We start from the raw sequence: 18337 nt of genomic DNA on the forward strand, positions 1-18337 counted from the left end.
CCCCTTTGTCAGACAATTCCAAATAGCGCCATGCAGACCTACAGACATGAGGGCACGACAGGTATATATTTAGTCACTTCTGGCTGTGATGTCTGAAGTTTCAAATCAACATTTAGAACAACACATTTCTGTCCTTCACATTACTTTAGTAATGTCCCCATAGGGAGGGAGAGATTGTGAGAGAAAGAGAGAAAGGAGTTTCTGTTAGTAGCTATAATAGAAACACCTGTTACTATAATGCAAGACAGTTTCAACATAAACTGATCATTAGGTAGAATTTAATATAAGACTTTCAGATTGGTGAGGCTAATAAAATGATAACTGATTGTATGTGCATTATATCTAACAGCATTGTGCCATAATATTTTCCTGGATTTGTTATGCTTTGACATTTTCTAGAGGCTAGTTTGTTATCAACATGGTTTTCCCAAAATTACTTCTGGTTAATTTCTACATAACAGAAACTTTCAAACGCCTGAGTTTAAAAACATTATGGACTGTGTTATTTTAAGAAAGCAAAAAGTTTCCAATGGCAATAATTTTCAATAAATCAGCTGTTCACAAATATTATTAGTAACTTGTGAGGCCCATCTTCATTTATCAATATTTAGAGCAGATATTAATAAAAGTGGACATTTGTGTTATCAGTGCAGAGGAAAAAAGCTTTGCTTTGGAATCATCAGCTATGAGGGGTCAAGCTTTCATGCTTTGACACATCATTAAACAGGAACTCGGTGTCTCCATAGAGATAGGTAATCCTCCCCAGGAGGCATTTTACACATTGCTTCTTTGTTTTATGTGTTTGCTGCTTCAGTTTTCTCTCATTCTACTGCCCTCACATCATAATCTGACAAAAAACCTTGTCATTGTATAAAACGCTCAAACCAATTGAGTTTAATAATAACCTTGGTCAGCTCAAGGTCAAGAAACCCATATAAGGACAGTCACAACTTTAAATATGAAACATCAGGAGTGACAGACATACAATAGATGTCAGGGATAGACAGAAAGAACAATAGCAAAATGTAGAGACCGAATGATAATAGCAGGCAAACAGACTTCTGATTATAAATATATAGTTTCATTATATTAGCTCAAAAAGCTGTTTAGCAACTCTCCTTCCAAAACTGGTAGGACCTGGTCTTCACGCAGACCTAGAAGAAAGAAGAGATAAGGATGAGTGTCTCTGACAGGGAAATATCAACATTATGGCTGCACTTGAGTTCGCATGCAGGTAACAGCAAATATTTTGTAGCAAGACATAAAAAAAGTTGACATACTTTCCAATAATGGTAGATGAAATACTTTGGCATTTAATGTAATTAAAGTTACAAACCAGACCTCTGTCAATTTTGTCCCTGGTCTGGGGAGACCCCTCTTCATATAGTCCAGTACATGCTTTTTCTTTTGGAAAATAATAACTAAGTTTTAAAAAGTTAACCTTATGCTATACGGCTTGAGGTGGCAAAGTAAATTTCTTCCTCCAAGCTCCAGGTGCTTGAACCTCTCCTGTATCAACAGTCCCAATCCACAAACAGGTTTTGTGTCACTCAGCCAATGTGGAAACATCTGACCGACCTCAGGGACATTTCAGGCTTGTATCACTTGTCACTTGTTGCTGTGTGTGTCCGGCAGGTAAAAGAAACTGGCAACTGTATAAAGTTTGTTTATGTGACCGTGTGAGTCATTTTAATCAGTGAAAATCCAGGGTAGTTGCTTAGGAACGTAAGTAAAGGGCAATAACAATGCAGCTGCCTAAAAATATCACAACACAGATAGTGAATGTAGTAGTTGTGTATGTGTGTGTGTGTGTGTGTGTTTGACAGAGAATGTAAATTGTTCAGTAGGATTTTCTGACTCAAACACTCTAGGAAATAGTTATTTTATTCAGCATTTTCCCTAAAACAACAAATACTGTAAGTGCATACAATGTTGCATATTGGTAATATTACCTTTGATGTTAAACCTGTAGCCACTGGATGTTTTCTCCTCTTATTCTATATCACACACACATCCAAGGAGTTTGTCCTTCAGTTACAGTATGTCATATCTGGATTTGTAGCAACCCTCAGATCCTCATTACATGTGACCCTGTCATTCTTTATCCCAGGACAAGCTATGGATATTACGGTGACAACTCTATAACAAATTGCTATACAGAGAGCAGGTGATGGTTGTGATAACACCCGTCATCCGGCCATCCCTCTCTTTCTGTCTCAGTTTGAGCAAGCTCCAGCTGTGTTTTTTAAGAGGCTCAGTGTTGGGGCCTGAGTTCCTATTCTAGGACCATTTCATGGTCTGGGCTAAATTTGGATAAAAGAAAAAAAAAAAAAAAAAAGGACGAGAGGGAGAAAAGAAAAAGAAAGCAAAAGGATAAAAACAGATTTGGCCACAGCACCGATAAACACAGTGATTATGATGTTATTGGTGGGTCTGTGGAAAAAAGACAAGAAAAAGGAAGGCAAGACAACATGGTTTGCTTTCTCGGAACAGGTTTGCAGTGAGAAGGTTGTAAATTTTTGGTTTAACTCACGACAGGTTTCGTGCTCCCCTCTTGACCTGTGTTTTGTCATCTCATTCACACAACATGACACCGCTATTGTATGTCTGCCACCGTGCACTGCAAAGTCATAAAATGCAGCATTTACCAGGTCTGCCCAGAAGGGACTTGTGGCTTCAGGAGTACTTCTCAAGACCAAGTTAATTTATTTACCATATAAAGTCCTTGAGAGAAAGGATCGAACAAATCTACATCAGTCTTACAACAAACATAAAACAGCAACATAAAACTTTCATACCCGCTTCAGTTATAAACAGAATTACTTGTGTGCAATCTGCAGATCTGCTGCTCTGAGATTTTTTTTTTTTTTTTTTATATAAAAAAAATAAAGCTCATGATTACCTCTCATCGTGGAATCCTAACTGTGGATCTGAAATCCATTTTGGGGTCATGACCAACAACAAACGTTTTGAAAAAGGCAGTTTTTTTTTTTTTTTTAGCCAAGTCATGCAGCACAAAGTCTGAAGTCACTTTAAATATTAATAAATTCGAAGATGTTTTAGATCAACACAACTATGTAGGTCAGGTTTTAAAACTAAGACAATAGTGCTACTCAAAGCCAAAAAAGAAAGCTATAACCAAAAAACGTAGGTGCATACTGTATTGACATTTATTTTACTTAATGCCTGTGGTTTTAGGATTTCTCACAACAATAGTAAAAAGACTTACTTGGATGTGTGTAGAGCAGAGTACAGTAGAGTGAGCAGCCATGCCTGCAGTGACAGCAGCTAGGACATGGCCCCTCACAGCTCATCAACCTGATCCTGTGTTTATGGAGGTTGAGAAAAATGGGGCTTTGCTGAAGGACCAGGCATGCCTGTGCTGGATTTGGGATGCGGCCCTGCTTTCCTACATTGGAATGTTAATTAGGAGAGCTGAGCAGAGCGGAGGTGACCCATCCTGTTAACCAGCCAACCCTTCCCCAACAACCAGGGGGGAGATTTAGTTTGACGGAAAGCCCAGTCAGCGTATGCTATGCATTTGGCTGCTGGTCTGGATGTCAGGGCACATTGACTGAGAATGTGTGAGAGCCACTATGAACACTGTGGCATTATACAACACATGAGATATCTACCAAGAAACTGCGTCTCTTTGTACTTTTTATCCACTTCTGAAATTGCATGTGTAGAAAATCACCACCACCCAGTTTCACTCTAATAAATTTCATCACTTAAACAAGATACCACAAGAAAAATGATTATAGGTGAAGCAGCAGTGGGTAGAAAAAAAACTGTTGGGTCCACTTAAATGTTTTATAACTAGGGAGCAGAAACTGAGTCTCTTTTCAGGGTCCTAAATCTTGCTTCCACAAGATGGAATAGTACTAATGCAGTCTCTTATTGTTATATATCCAGTTTTTCTAATCTTTACTGCAACCTATTTTAGAAATTCCAAAAACTTTAGTTGCTTATTTAAAAGATATTCTGTTGTATGTGATCTCTACATGAAACTATCATACCTGTAATTTTATAATCAGGTAACTGATGCAGTCAGCTCCATTCATTTTATTGTGGCTATGAGAGAAATGGTAGTAAATGTCAAATATCTGAGGAGTTCTAATTCATTAATTCATTTCTTGGTCTGCTGTAAGGTACTTAGTGTAGTCGTTTATTGAATACTGACCTCTAGAGGACACTCTATGACTCTACAGAACTAAACATATATTGACTACTGCAGGAAAGCTACTTATATTGAAATGGTGTTAATTGCACACTCTATATATTCTGTCCAGAATCCAGTAACAATTTTTTTTTTCTTTACGTTCTCAGTATTTACTGATGCTTGCAATCTTAACTGTGCTGTCTCAGTAATATTACAAAATACAAAAATTACAACAATTTATAGAAAATATTTTTTTTGATGTGACACTGCATTCTGTTAGGATTAATAATCATTAATGGCAACATATTATTCCTGCAAGAGTATAAACACACAGAAGATGAATACATAATCTTTTGGATTCGTTTATTAAAACTGTCACTTTCCAGCATAAACAGTACCATAACGGATCTGATAAAAAGAAGAGATGATGAAAATAGCATTTGTGTGATTATGTTGATCAAAGCCACAGAGCACTATAAAATACTTGCAGTGTTTAATAATGATTTCTTATAAATGACAAAGGGAAGACATTCATCAGAATCATTCATCTTAAGACATTGTAGAATGGTGATTGCATGAAATCTGAGCTTTACTATTATTATGCATCATTAAAGTAATATGTGAACAATGCAGTACCACACTAATCAGATTATGTCATGTACAAGATTATTATACATTAATAACTAAGGAACATTAATAAAATAAACTATACATTTTTTTTTTAATAAAATTGCGATATATATAAATTGTACAATCAAATGAGACTATGTAGCATAAATTGGTCCAAGGATGACTTATTAAATTTGGTTTTATGATTATTTGATATAATAACAAGCAACATACATGAGACAATGTATAGTGAGGTGGGAAATATGACACTATAAGAAGGACTTTATAAACTGCAACAGTACACTGTGCCCATCATACTTACATACATATTGGCACTTTTGATACTACAACTATCAGTTGTAACTTCTCATTAGTACTGGCCCCTCAACAGCGCTTATTTTAAATACAACTAATAAATACAAATAGCAGTGTTTGAAGGGACCTCTGTTCTGATAAGCATAGGATATAAATCTTCTCATGTACAAGACAGTGTATGATAATGTCTTGATTAAGAGATGTGGAATAAACAATGATATCACAAGCAGAGCAGCAGCTGAATATTTTACTGACTAATCATATAATCAGTTAATTAGATGAAACCACCATGTCCAGTTCTTTGACTCCTTCCTGAGCAGAGATGAGGCCACAGCTGCCTGGGAGGGGGCTATCAGAGAAATGGCCGGCAACCCTGGGCACTGCAGCTGGGGAGGGAGGGGCCTGGGCCAGACCCGGCTTCTTTGGGGGGATGGGTGGAGGATTGCCCCTCTCTGCCCTGGGGATGGTCGGCGATCTAATCTCCTGTGGAAGTGGGCCTGCAGCCCTTCCAATAACTGGAGACAAAGGTGCTGCCAAACTACGATAGTCTGTACCGAAAGGTGAACTGTTTGCTGCTGCAAGCTTTGGCGTGGCACTCTGCTGGACAGTGGTGAAGCGAGACAGCACCTGAGTGACGGTGCTCCTAGCAATCTGTTTGACTGGGCTGGCCTCTGGTGAAGAGCTGCTGGTCACAGGGGAGAGGTCTTTTGGTGAGAGGGGAAGAGCAGGCTGTGTGGCCTGGGACTGAGGCTCTTGGTCAGTGGTGCCCTGGAACTTATGACGAGCAGCATGGAAGCGCTGGTTGATCCCGGCCTGGTAGGGAGACTGGTAGCTACCAGGACATGGACTGCCTGGTGGGCGTTTGGAAAGGACAGGTGAGGCGCAGGGCGAAGAAGGAGGAAGAGCAGAGGGGAGAGAATTGCAGGAGGAGAATGGCATCTGTGTCTGAAGAACTGGAGGATTTTCATTCCCATTCTGTAGGCAAACCTTCTCTGAGTGGATGCTGTTGGGACCATGGTGCTCATTGGTCTCCATTGGACAATGGTGGCCATTGACTTTTGGCTGCATAGGTGGCTGGTTTCTGTCTTCCTCAATGTCCTCGACCTTAAAGTTTTCAACTCTTGCCATTGCTAGAGGAACTTTTGTGGCCCACTCCTTTTCTCCTGCCTCAACTGGAGCTTCATCTGCCCCCCCAGAATTTCTTGTCATATTGATCTCTTCCAACTTCCTCTTCAGTTCTTCTACCTAATCATAAAATGTGGAAAAAATATTATTTTCAAGCAGAAATATGTTGCAAAATCATTTTCTTATCGTAAACAAAGATGATATGAAATAATTTGAGGGAATTATAGTATGCAAAATATAATGACACCTGTTGTTGTAGGTGACAGCAGTGAACTTCTTCCTTCTTCAAACGTGATCGGAGCTGCTCTCGCTCTGTGTCAAACTCAGCCAGCTGCTCCTCCACCCTTGCCTCCATCCTTAGGGCTCTATGCTTCTCATCCTCCAGCTCCTTCCTCAGGGCCTGACAAGCCTCCTTTTCCTAAAGGAGAAAATGTTTTTTTAAATGTAAGTGCAAATCTCATCAAGCCTAAAATATGTAACATGTACATCAAAAGAAAAGTGTACTACTAAATGAAAAAAAAAAAAAAAACAAAAAAAAACTTGGGTACCTTGTCAAGTTTACGGCTCAGCTCAGACAGCCGGTGACCCTCCTCTAGAGCTCTGGCACTCGCCCACTTACATTCTTTGGCCAAAGCACAGGAGAGTTGTTTGTGCTGGGCCCGTTCTTCTTCTAGCTGATCAGTAATCCGCCGCTGTTCTTTTTCCAGCCGTCTGACTTGGCTACGCTCAAATTCCAGCTACAAAAAAGAGATGAGACAGAGAGGGGATACAGTGTTCAGAAAGCTGGCAACTCCACCAATGTCTCCTAGACTCCAGTTAAGCTTTTACAACACACAAATACTAGGAGTTCAGTCCATATTACAGCTAAACACCACCTGTTGCTGTAAGCGCTCCCTCTCCTTCTCCAGGATGCAAGTGACATCATCTCCCTCTGCTGTGTCCTCTGCATGCTTCCTCTTCTCTTCCTCTAGATCAGCAATGACCTGAAACAAACACAGTGGGGAGACAGAGAGCCAGGAACAAAATTATTTCTCATGATTTCTGTCTGTTTGGTATTAAGGTCAATAACTGCTTCTTTGAAGCTAGGCAGTGACAGCACTATAAGCAAAGATGCTGGTGGCAGCTTGGCTGAACAATTGCACAGCTCTTCTCTTGGCCTTTTTAGAGTCCTTAATGGAAATCATTATGGTCAACAGTGATTTAAATAGTAAAACCATAATAGGCTAAATTAGTGCTTTCATGTGAGGTTTTAAACTGTTTTGTGATATTGAGGTGTATATATGAATTATTAAAAATAGATTTCTACCTATGTATTTCATGCAAAGCTAATGTGATAGAGTATTTCACCATAAGTGAGTTTATAGGAATTTCGTGATCACACACGGACACTATTTTCCAGGCATATTGTATAACTGTAAATCATAATGAAATGAGGAGACTATGAGGTGGTGTGTTTCATCACAGTCCATAAATAACATTGTGTTTATCTGTTTGCATAAAACCCTGTGAATTACTTTTAGGCGTGTGGGTGCCTCCTGGAAATCCTGGAAAAGATTTGCTGAATGATTTTCACAAACAACACATTTCCAAAATGTGGGACACTGAATTGAGTGTACTATAATTTGGTGCCAGCATTATAGGAATTTTCATATTATATATAACATTTATAAGGTCTTCTTTCACTCACCCTTCTGTGCCTGCTTTCTGCTGCAGCCAGCTGGGTCAGCATCTTCTCTTGCATTCTCCTGCAGTGGCTTACCACCAGTTTGAGAACCACCAGAGGGTTGGAAGTCGAGGAAGAACAGCCAAGGTCCTTATTCCCCCCACCGACAGCCTCGCAGTCTCTCTGCAAGGCCAGAAAAGGGTCGCTGAGGTTGTACTTGCCATAGCGTTCCTGTATAAACAGCTCTTTACGTTGGGCCTGCAGAGATGAGAAGAAGGGAAGTGTAAGGTGGCACAATGAATAGGGCAGTGATTAATGAGTTACTGTACGTGATAGAAAATGTTGAGTGAAATAGCTTGGGTATCCATGCTAACTTGACTGCAGTATGTAAATCTTCTGAGTTTTTTCTACAGAAGCTGATTTCCATATATGCAAGATACATTTTACCCATCCTATTTAATGGATGTTATAATTCAGTGCAGGTATTCATGGTTTCCAGAGGACGAATCCCATTTACTTGATTATTATTATGGATTATCTAGATTCTGTCTAGAATTGCTAATGATCTGCAAAGTTTCTACAGAATGGATTATTCAAAACTAGTTGCCTTAGTTGTGATTAATTTAAGCAATAATTATCATTAAATCAATTACTGAACTATGAAGTTATGATGTTATTTGATTATTATAATCCATGGCAGTTATAATTTCAGTTGACATATGCTGCTGTTATTTCTCTTCCATGAAAACAGGGCAACTGTGGTAAACAAATCATGAGCAACATTTCTAATATCAGAGCGATAAATAAGCAGTAGATAAAGGAAGGGGAAGAGAGCGTGAAAATATATAAAATACACAATATACAAGAGATAGTGTGTGCAGGAGGAAGTAGCAACAGATGGTGTGTGTCTGTCTATCTTTAGTGGGACAGCTGCTCTGGACTGGGCCTCGGCCAAGGCAGACCTGTTCTGTTTAATTCATGACAAAGGAGGGATAACAGCAGCAAGACATTTCAGGTTGAGCAGATGCCTTTGGGCCTGCCATGAAAAGGGGCTGAAGTGAAAGAGAGGAGGGCTGAGGCAGAACTGGCAATGTGTCTTAGTAAGGTCTCAACAAAAGAGGATCAAGAGATTAGAGAGAACAGTATCCTCTCTAGCAGGGTGAGGACAGAGTTGCTGATGACTGATACCAAGATTACTTTAGAAGTTTAAAGTGTAGTCAAGACTGTGGATGGGCCTGCAGAGCAGTGTTTAGCTGTTGCTTAAACCATTGACTGTGTGGGTGGGCAAGCACACAGGTACACCATGACCATTTTTAAATGAGAGTATAGTGGAGAAGAACTTTGACTATTTTAACTAGTGATGCGCTGAACCACCATTTTCACTTCCAATTGTGGTATTGCGCTCAATCAATTCATTATCTATACCACAGAAAGGCCCTGTGTGTGTAAAACAGGGTTTGAACCCAGAACCTTCTTGCTGTTAGGTAATATTGCTAACCACAGCACCACCATGCTGCCCCCCTGCATAACTTACTCAAATCTATAACTACTTACTACAGCTACTGCTCAGTTCAAACAATAATCCATGAGAGATCAGAGGCTTCACGCCTTTTTTTCCTACATCTTCAGCATTTGTACATCTGGCACAAAGAGAGGAGGGCAAAGCTGCGAGGCTTTGCTGCTGTTACTTGATCCAGTCTGCTGAGACCAGTGTGAAGACAGATCAAACAGCATAGATGGGTGAAACAGGAAAACAGAGGGTGCCCAGGAGAATTTAAAAATGCCTTTCAAATTTGGGCACTATCTGAAGCCCAATCGCCACTCAGCACCTCAACAACAGTTTAGTATGTGATTCGTACATCTTGCTAATGTGCCATGCAGTCCTTGTGTTTATATAATGCAGATTTAACAGCTGATCAACTTAGTACAATTTGTGTGCCAAAATCTTTTTTTTTTGGCTTGCATATGAGATATAAATACTAGTTAAAAACAGAAAACTTTTAAAAAAGATTTTATACTGTCAGTTAATTTTGTTAGGATTAGCCTTTCTTCTAAAGGGTAGCCTATATGTCTAATTTTAGACCAAAGTCTTCCAAGAGAAATTTGTCTAAGGACTTGGCCTTCAGCCGATTCTTCAGTCAGTGACTGTCTACTTTGATGTGTCACTTTATAGTTGGAGATTAAATAAACTCACATCAGGATTTAATATATTTGCAAAAAGTTCTAAATATGTTTTCATTTTTTAATTTATTTTGTCCTTATGTTTTTATTTTTGCCCTTGTGTAATGAGTGAGGATGTGAAGATTGATGGGCAAAAATTGAAGTTTTATTAATTTCAAATTAAACCTACAACAGTCAAGTGTTCAAATAGCCATATGAATATTGTCTAAAGCAACTGTATCCCCAGTCTGACTATCAACTGCAGCAGAGAAAAAACACTTTGAAGCCACTGTTCATGTAGGAGAAAGCATTTTAAAAACTAAAAAGATGCATACATAAGAAAACACCTACATATATTATTTTCTGTGTAGTTACTCTTTACACAGTTCCAGAAGAGAGAACTGGTCTTTAAATTCTCAGTTAACAAAAGTTCACTCAAACACATACTCTGACACAGACTCCCTTTCTCAGTTTCCTCTCCAACCCATCAATGCACAGACAGACATGCACGTCCACAACACAAAGAGGCTGTTTTCCTCTGCATCAATCCTCCATTGCTGCAGAGCGGGTGGAGAAAGTGAAAAGAGGGATTGCAGGAAACATTTCTAATGATACTTAACACCCAAATTTACCAGAGCTTATTCATTACATCATACTGTACATGTACAATACCCATAAACATTTAATGCATGGCTGTTCTTTATTATAGTCTACCACCATTATTCATGCCTTTGTCTGTTGGCTACATTTCTTGGCAAACTTTGTGCTTTTGCTTGGGAAGACGTCTTGGTGCCACGGCTGCACTGCTTCCAATCCAGCTAATCTTTTGCTGACACATGCCTGGACTCCTTCAGTCATGCAATGTTCGCGACAAGATCTGTATGATACTGAGAGAAGGTGATATATGAACTTCTTCCCCTTGAGTCCTATCCATCTCAGAGCTGCTTAGGCAGATTGCCGAATAGTCATAAAAAGTAATGCATGTAATTGAAATGATCTGCAAAGAACATGGATATCTGAAAATATTATCCATCAAAATCACATTATTGTGGATGAATCACAAACAATGCTGACACCGAGTCCTTTAAACTGATGCATCTTGAAGCTAGAAACAAAGTTATTTTCTCTATTTTAGTTCTGCCTTATACACAAGGTAAACCTGTTTGGTGTACGTACCATTGCAAACACTATGTGAACTCTACAGTTAATTAAAGGCTAATTTCCATATTTGAGTCCTCTTTGAACTTAAAGTAAAGGCTGGTATTTTTTCCAAAGCAAAAGGACTACTGGATCACAGCACGCCTTTGTGTGCCAAATACTAGTGTTGCCAGAGACTAACTTCCTTTTGAAAGCCACAGCGTGAGCAGCTGCAGAAGTGAGTCACAAGGGGAAAAAATGCAGTGGATACTTAGAATGCCATTGATAGTTCTGCATAATTAAATGTAGAGGACCATAGAAAAACCACATCATTAATCTCACCTTCTGTACTATATCCTGCAGAAAAGCACTGATAAGAATGTTTTAAAAACACTGAAAAAAGAAACAACTCATGTAAATTTGCCAGTTCCTCTATTTTTACCTAAATGAGAAAAGGCACGCAAAACAAAGAAGTAAACAGTTGTTCATGTGATAGTTTATTAAAAGAACTGCTTGGTATTATTACCATGGTGATTTGTGGTTTAACTAAACATACTTCACAGTGCAGCAGTGACACAGCATGAGCAACGTGACCAGGCCTACTTCTCTAATTACAATTTTATTGTTGGAACGAGACTATGAGTCTGCAGCCACGCTAGCAGTTCTTACAGTGCTTTTGAAAAATGCTAATGTCAGCATGCTAATATGCTCGCAATGACAATGCTAGCATGCTGACATTTAGCAGGAATGATATTTGCTGTGATCATCATCTTTGCCCTGTAGACATCACTGTCATCCATCAAGCTGCACTACTTGCGTAACTAAAAACAAATTCATTTTGGGCTGATCTTTTAATGATAATAATCCACTTTCACGTGAGGCCGAGACCCATGATTCCACATCACCATTTTCAAATAACAGAACAGCAGAGAGGTAAGAAGACAACCCTGCAAAGAAGAGATCAGATTTCACTCACTCCCTGCAATTTCTTTCCTACAGGTTAGTGATTATATCCTTAATTAAAGAACCACTAGAGTTAACACTGTGCCACTGATCCAGTCCCAGACCTGAATGGTTTAACAGTTTGTGCTGATGGAGCCATGAAAGACAGCCATATTCCCCTCAAGCTCCAGTTAGGGCCAATGTTTATTTGTTCACTCCTACTCTCGCTCACATTGAGTCATCAGGAACCCAGTGTGCTGTAACTCGTCTTGCCTTAGATGGCCAGATCCCAGGAGAGAGTAAGGAATGTGGTCTAGACACAACACATGAACATTCAGCTGCAGCAGGCTGTCTTACTTACACTGCTGCTCCGTGGTTTGTTCTTTCAATGGTGCATTTTACACTCGGAAAGTGAACAGCATTCCAGTGTAACAGCTAAAATCTCTAATATTTTTAGTGAGAATGAAGTCTGCAGTGTTGTGTAAATGTTTCAGAAAGGCTATGGTGTCTTTTGCAGAGGAAGCTACATCATTAGGTTTTACCCACTGCTTATAATAAGTTAATAGCATCATGGTGACATGGTGTTACTGAATAACTCTTGATGATTACATTAAACACCCTTAAGGCCATGGAAACAGTATGTGGGCCTGCAGGAAATGGTAGCGCTATGGGGAAAATAGCCAGACAATCCTTTAATTGAAATGCAGCCTTAATCCTGCCAAAGTAAGACCTCATAATGCTGGAATTAGCTGCTCTGGGTCACACTGTTACTGTGCATTCTATTTGTCATGAAGTTTATGTTTAAGTTTACTGGAATGTGTCTACTCATTTAAGCTTAAGAAAAAGATGACTTATGAAGTTAGAGATTCATCGATCATTTCAGAAATTGGTCATGAAATGTGATCGTCAACAAATTCACAAGCATCAACAAACACAATATTTCAACTCAAAACTCAAACGGTCTATTTAACACACCCATTAAACGTATAAATACCACTTATTGTGCAAACTTGAACTAAGTGCTAGTTCAGCGGTGGTTCAAGGTGTAAACCTTCTAATAGTCAGTTTGCTCTTCCACAGGTGAGAGAGCCTTTACAGAGCCACGTAATTACATCACTGTGTATGTCTGAATATATCCCTGCTTTCATAGCAAAGGTAGCACAAGGCACAATGTCTATGGCAAACTTCACTGTGACTGTTTTAGTGTTGTCTTGCTCCTGGATTGGCGAGTCTATATTGGCATCCAAACACGGGCACACTGGGACTTGTTGGTCACAATAATCGAACTCCCAGCTCCTGACATAAGCAGTTCTTAATTTGAGATGCAGAAAGTTGGTGCCAAGTTAGAACCAGTTTTCCTGGCCTAGAGCCAGTTTGCCAAAATGTAAAGAAGTGGTTCAAAATTAGGCACTAGCTCCAAACCAGCTGATGGAAAAAGTGATGTCTTATGACAAAGCTACCAGCTTCTGAACAGACACATTTTTAGCCTAGAAGGTGTGAGTGTTTGATACTAACAGATTTTACACAAATAATGACCGGAACATTACAACTGTGTTACCAGCTCTACTGATAGTTACCTTTAGGGCCTCAATGACCAGGTCCCGGGCCTCCAACTCTCCTTCCAGGATGCTGAAGAGCATCAGCAACTCTGGCTTGGTCAAACTCTCAATATTCAGCTTGGACTGTTCAGGCAAAAGATGACAGAAAACAAGTAGATTGGCAGAATTAAAGTCACTTCTGAAAATTAATGACAATGGACGTGTGACAACTTGTATTATTTTCACTTTAAAATAACCACCTGTACTCAAATCATTCTACCAGAAAACTGTACAACTATGACAGAGGAAACCCTAACTACTAGTCATTGCTCCTTGTTTTCCCACAACAATATCTCAGTTATTTCATTTTATCTTGAAACAAAGGCCTTGTGTTTTCTGATCCAACCAACTGATTTATGAGCTTTATGTGTTTATTATTTTGGGAAGGAGTAACAAATCCATTTAAGTGCTTCATGTGTGTCAGGTAACAAGCAAAATAGGGGGATATAGATATAGAATCAAGAAAAATACAACTACATAGCAACATCAGAATTTACAACCACAACTAATACTTATTTTTAAATATTAAATATAATCAAATTGTTTTGTTTCTCACTGCATGCGCCATCCATAATGTGTGGGATATTTTGCATTGGAAACATGATGTGGTCTCTTTTTAGTGTCTCTACACTGTAATCTCACAGCTGTGCGCACCTCAAACATCCAACCACACTATGGCCAACTGAATGTATGCAGGCCCCACTTTGAAATGTGATCAAAGCTGTAGACGTCCTTACACCAAGTGTCCATTTCAGATGAAAATCATCATGTGGGACGTGAAGGATAGTAGAACATTTCACTGGCTGACTACTTAATAGAAATATGCTCTGGCTGCCTTGAATCACTGAAATACTCTTTCTGTTATGTGGCTCAAGCAGCTGAAAAATAAGTCTGGTTTTTACTACACTGTTCCACACTTGAACTGGTATTAACATACTATGTAAAACTCTGTGGTCACCACAGGTTTGCCACATTATGAAGTCATAAGTAGAAAGTTAAGCTGCTCTATTTAGCACTGCTTTAATGAGAGGCAGGAGCCACTTGCCTTTCATATTTCAACTTGTAGCTACAATATTTTCCAGGCATATTCAATAACATCAATAACAAAGAAAGCCAGAACTGAAAATGATCGTGCCAAACTTTAATGTACTGATACTTATGTAAGGCAGAATCTAGGAGTGAGAAGAGGAATGAGCATGACCCTGGCAAAGTGCAACTACAGCTTAATCCCTACAGCAGCGTTGTCTTACAAAGAAGGCATACAGTGTTTTAGCTGTGCCTTCACCAGCACTCACGATCTGCGGGTTAACCACAGGGGTGAAATGCTAATTAAACTCCAGCATACACACCTCCCTTGGTTTTGGTTTACAGGCCGGCTTGTTAATTTCACGGGCTGCCATAATCACTGTGAGAAACGTTTGCACTGTGTTATGATAAATGTCTGGCCCAGCAGTGTCACCAAGCTTGTTTCGATCCTCATCATTTCAATATTATTTAAAACTAATCCCTTGAGTTTGAGCTGGTAATCATGAGGGGATACAAACAAAGAGCAATAGCATGGGAAACACAAATATTCCTACACGCTCCAGTAGCTCCACTCATAGTCCTCATAATCCCTTCATCCACGTTTGTTTTAAACCTGGTCAGCCATGTGCCTTGTCTGTGACACTGTAAACTTATTGAGAACACACAGGAGGTTTTACTGCAAAAGCGTATGATTTGCTCCAGTGCAAAGAGGCCCTCGGTTTGAGAGTAGCTGTTTGTTCCTCCCTCTCTCTTTACAGCATAAGGCGAAAATAAATCTCCTTTGCCTGAATCATACCAGGGGCTGAGAACAGTTGTCATCTGCCAAATCAAAGCACAGTGGTTTTTATTCAGAATATTAATGCATAATCACTCATCCTTGTCTCTGTAAGGATGAGACACCTTTTCGGTGTATTTTTTCCCAACCCATCTCCCAACAGCTTTAAAGGGGGAAAAACCAGCTCTGCATACATGTCACATACTGTAAAACCTCCTTAATCCACAAACTCTACCAGTAACATTAAACCAGGGTGAGCTGAGGCGAAGTACAGTCTGAGAGGTTTGGTGAATTTCCTTCTTCTGTTAATCAGGATGAGCAGCTGTCTTGATCCTAAATTGGATTTAGCAGCCAACCTAATTTTTGCGTAGGCAACTTGGTTACTCACTCAGCTTCCTGTCTGCACTGCTAGCTTGGCTGTAGTCTCGTTTTAAAACATTTAAAAACCAATACATTCTTCGACAAATTGAATGGAATAAATAAGAGTAGACGTTTTTTAAGTCGCTGAAGGAGATGACATGCCGCTCTCCTGTTTTTCTTCGCTGAAAAGATGTTTTGATAACAATGAACATTAAGTCTTGATGTATTTTTGCACAAAAATATTTCTAAGTGTCATTTCACCTTAAGAAGACCCAGTGCAAACGGCTCGGCCTGAAGCCGAGACTATTTTAACACTTAGCGTTACATCTTTTTTTTTTTTCTTTTCTTTTCTTTTGGAGCAAAAGTGTCTAGGACACGGTGAAATTATCTCCTCTAGTGCCACATCCTACAACACTGAAAGCGTTTTCTGGAGGTCTTCTTACCTTCATGTGGCTCTCTGAGGTTTTTGAAAACTCCAGCATGAACTTTTTCTCCTGTCAAAAGATTTGTTTCTCTTGGTTTGCGTCCTCCGATCCCGACGCAGCGGAACACTGAGCGGCCAAGTACTCTTCTAACAGACAGCTCAGCCAGCCAATAGGCGAGTCAAAGCTGCGGTCACTGACCAATAAGATACGAGCTTATAGAAAAAGGGGCAGGGACAGGAACGTCCCACCTCTTGGATGTTGGTTGGATTTCTTTGTTTAGTGTTACTTAAAGAATGCAAGGTAGCTATTAACTTCACACGTACTTTGCTGAACAAAATCACAACTCGTGATTCCGATTTACAAAATGTGCAAAATGCTTTCATATCAATAAGCAGTTATTCACATTTGTGCAGATGTAAACTGCACAAACTAATCATATAGCATAATGCATACATAACTAGTATACAAAGGAAATACAGTGCATGTACTGCAAGGTTTATAGAAGTGAGATTACAGAAAGCTGTGGGCCTAATCACAAGAAGAACCTCAGCATATTCCCAGCAACTATTTGTGTAGAGGACTGTGCAGGTCTTGTCAGCTCTCATAGTTTTTGTATATAATATTTGTTTTATATGTAAAAATGCATTTATTGTTTGATAGCTCACATTTTATTTGGCTTATTTCTACACCATTATTTGTACTGTACTCTTAAAAATCCAGTCTATATCATGCAAAATCTTCTTACTATGACCATTAGATAAATATAGTAACAAAAGGTTAAATAGTATATTTGTCTCAAAATTGTACTGTATGTAGGGACAAGAGCAGAGTAGAGTAGTGGTACTTTGTTACCTGGCACGGCGGAGAAGTAGCCACATCATAGCAAAAAGGTTCTGGGTTTAAATACTGCTCGACACCAGGCCTTTCTCTATGGAGTCTGCATGTTCTTTTCCCGTCTATGTGGGTTTTCTCCTGGTGCTCTGGCTTTAGACTGACGAATTTGATTTTGTCATAAAACAACAAAAACATATCATACTTGTCCAAATCATTAAAAACAAAGTCTAGTATATGACACAAACTAGATGTTATATATAAAAATTACTCATAACACAGAACAAAAACATTATGACTATGTTGGATTTTTTTCCCCCACCTACTGACAACCAAGATCCAAAGTCATTTATATCATAATAGCACAGAAAAATGCATTAAATGTTTAAAATGTCACCACCTACATGAATTATTCCTGCAAAGGAATCCCTTTCATTGATTCCTGCATTTGTGGGATTAAAGTATTAATGACTGCCATCTGGTGGCTCAGTCACTTTAAGAGTTTTCAGAACTGCAAACTGTTTTCTTTTTTGGAGGAAATGGTGTATTTCTGAGTTCAGTTGGGAAATCAAAAGATCTGCAGACAGCAGATGATTTAATATAACAGCCAGCATCAAACTACAAGCAAAACAGAACAGGAATGACTGGAGGTATCAAATTAACATAACCTTTATTTTTCTGTAATTTCAGAAACAGACATCCCACAACTCCTTTATCTCATTAGCAGCACGCAGGAGAAAAACAAAGTTGACTGTGCAGGTCTAACTCTATAAAGGGGAGGGTACAGCTGTGTTGCTCTTGTTTTTGTTGTTGCTGTCAGCTGTAAAGCGCAGAGCTCCAGATGCCATATGACAAAAAACAAATGTGGTATTCAGTGTGCTGTAGACCTGAAAATGTAAGGCTGCCTCAAGCTGGAGCCCTTCCTGTAATATATAATAGCTGCCAGTAGAGTGCAATGCTCACACAATTCAAGTCAAGGTGTCACTGTAACTGTGTAAGAGTATCATGAACAATGCAGCAATAAACATTATTGTACTGATGCACTCATGAAAAATCTCTTCAGATATGCTCGAAAAGCAAATACTCAAGTTGTGACCTAAAATATAGCACTGTGAAATTAAAATTACTGCTGGGAGAGAGCAAAAGCTTTGTGTACTTTTGTGTTTTCGGCAGCAATTTGGCTTGGAGTTAGAAGACATACCACCTTGT

General features: G+C 39.2%; 1 protein-coding gene across 1 annotated transcript; it reads right to left on the minus strand.

Moving 5' to 3' along the window:
- Positions 1-4897: 4897 nt before the first annotated feature.
- LOC113129756 (CTTNBP2 N-terminal-like protein) lies at positions 4898-16433 on the minus strand. Its single transcript, XM_026305826.1, has 7 exons — positions 16316-16433; positions 13691-13795; positions 7899-8132; positions 7087-7194; positions 6760-6948; positions 6459-6629; positions 4898-6331 (listed from the first exon to the last, which is right to left on the minus strand). The coding sequence occupies exons 1-7, from the start codon at positions 16352-16354 to the stop codon at positions 5357-5359; spliced, it is 1821 nt and encodes a 606-aa protein (XP_026161611.1). The 5' UTR covers positions 16355-16433; the 3' UTR covers positions 4898-5356.
- Between the last annotated feature and the right edge of the window lie 1904 nt (positions 16434-18337).

This window comes from Mastacembelus armatus, chromosome 5 (assembly GCF_900324485.2).
Source record: "Mastacembelus armatus chromosome 5, fMasArm1.2, whole genome shotgun sequence".
In the NCBI taxonomy this organism is placed as follows: Eukaryota; Metazoa; Chordata; class Actinopteri; order Synbranchiformes; family Mastacembelidae; genus Mastacembelus; species Mastacembelus armatus.

Coding starts and splice junctions, on each gene's coding strand:
- LOC113129756 (XM_026305826.1), bottom strand. CDS start 16,354: ATGCTGGAGTTTTCAAAAACCTCAGAGAGCCACATGAAG. Junction 13,796..16,315: donor CCTCAGAGAGCCACATGAAG/GTAAGAAGACCT, acceptor TTGCCTGAACAG/TCCAAGCTGAATATTGAGAG. Junction 6,949..7,086: donor GGGAGCGCTTACAGCAACAG/GTGGTGTTTAGC, acceptor TCTTTTTTGTAG/CTGGAATTTGAGCGTAGCCA.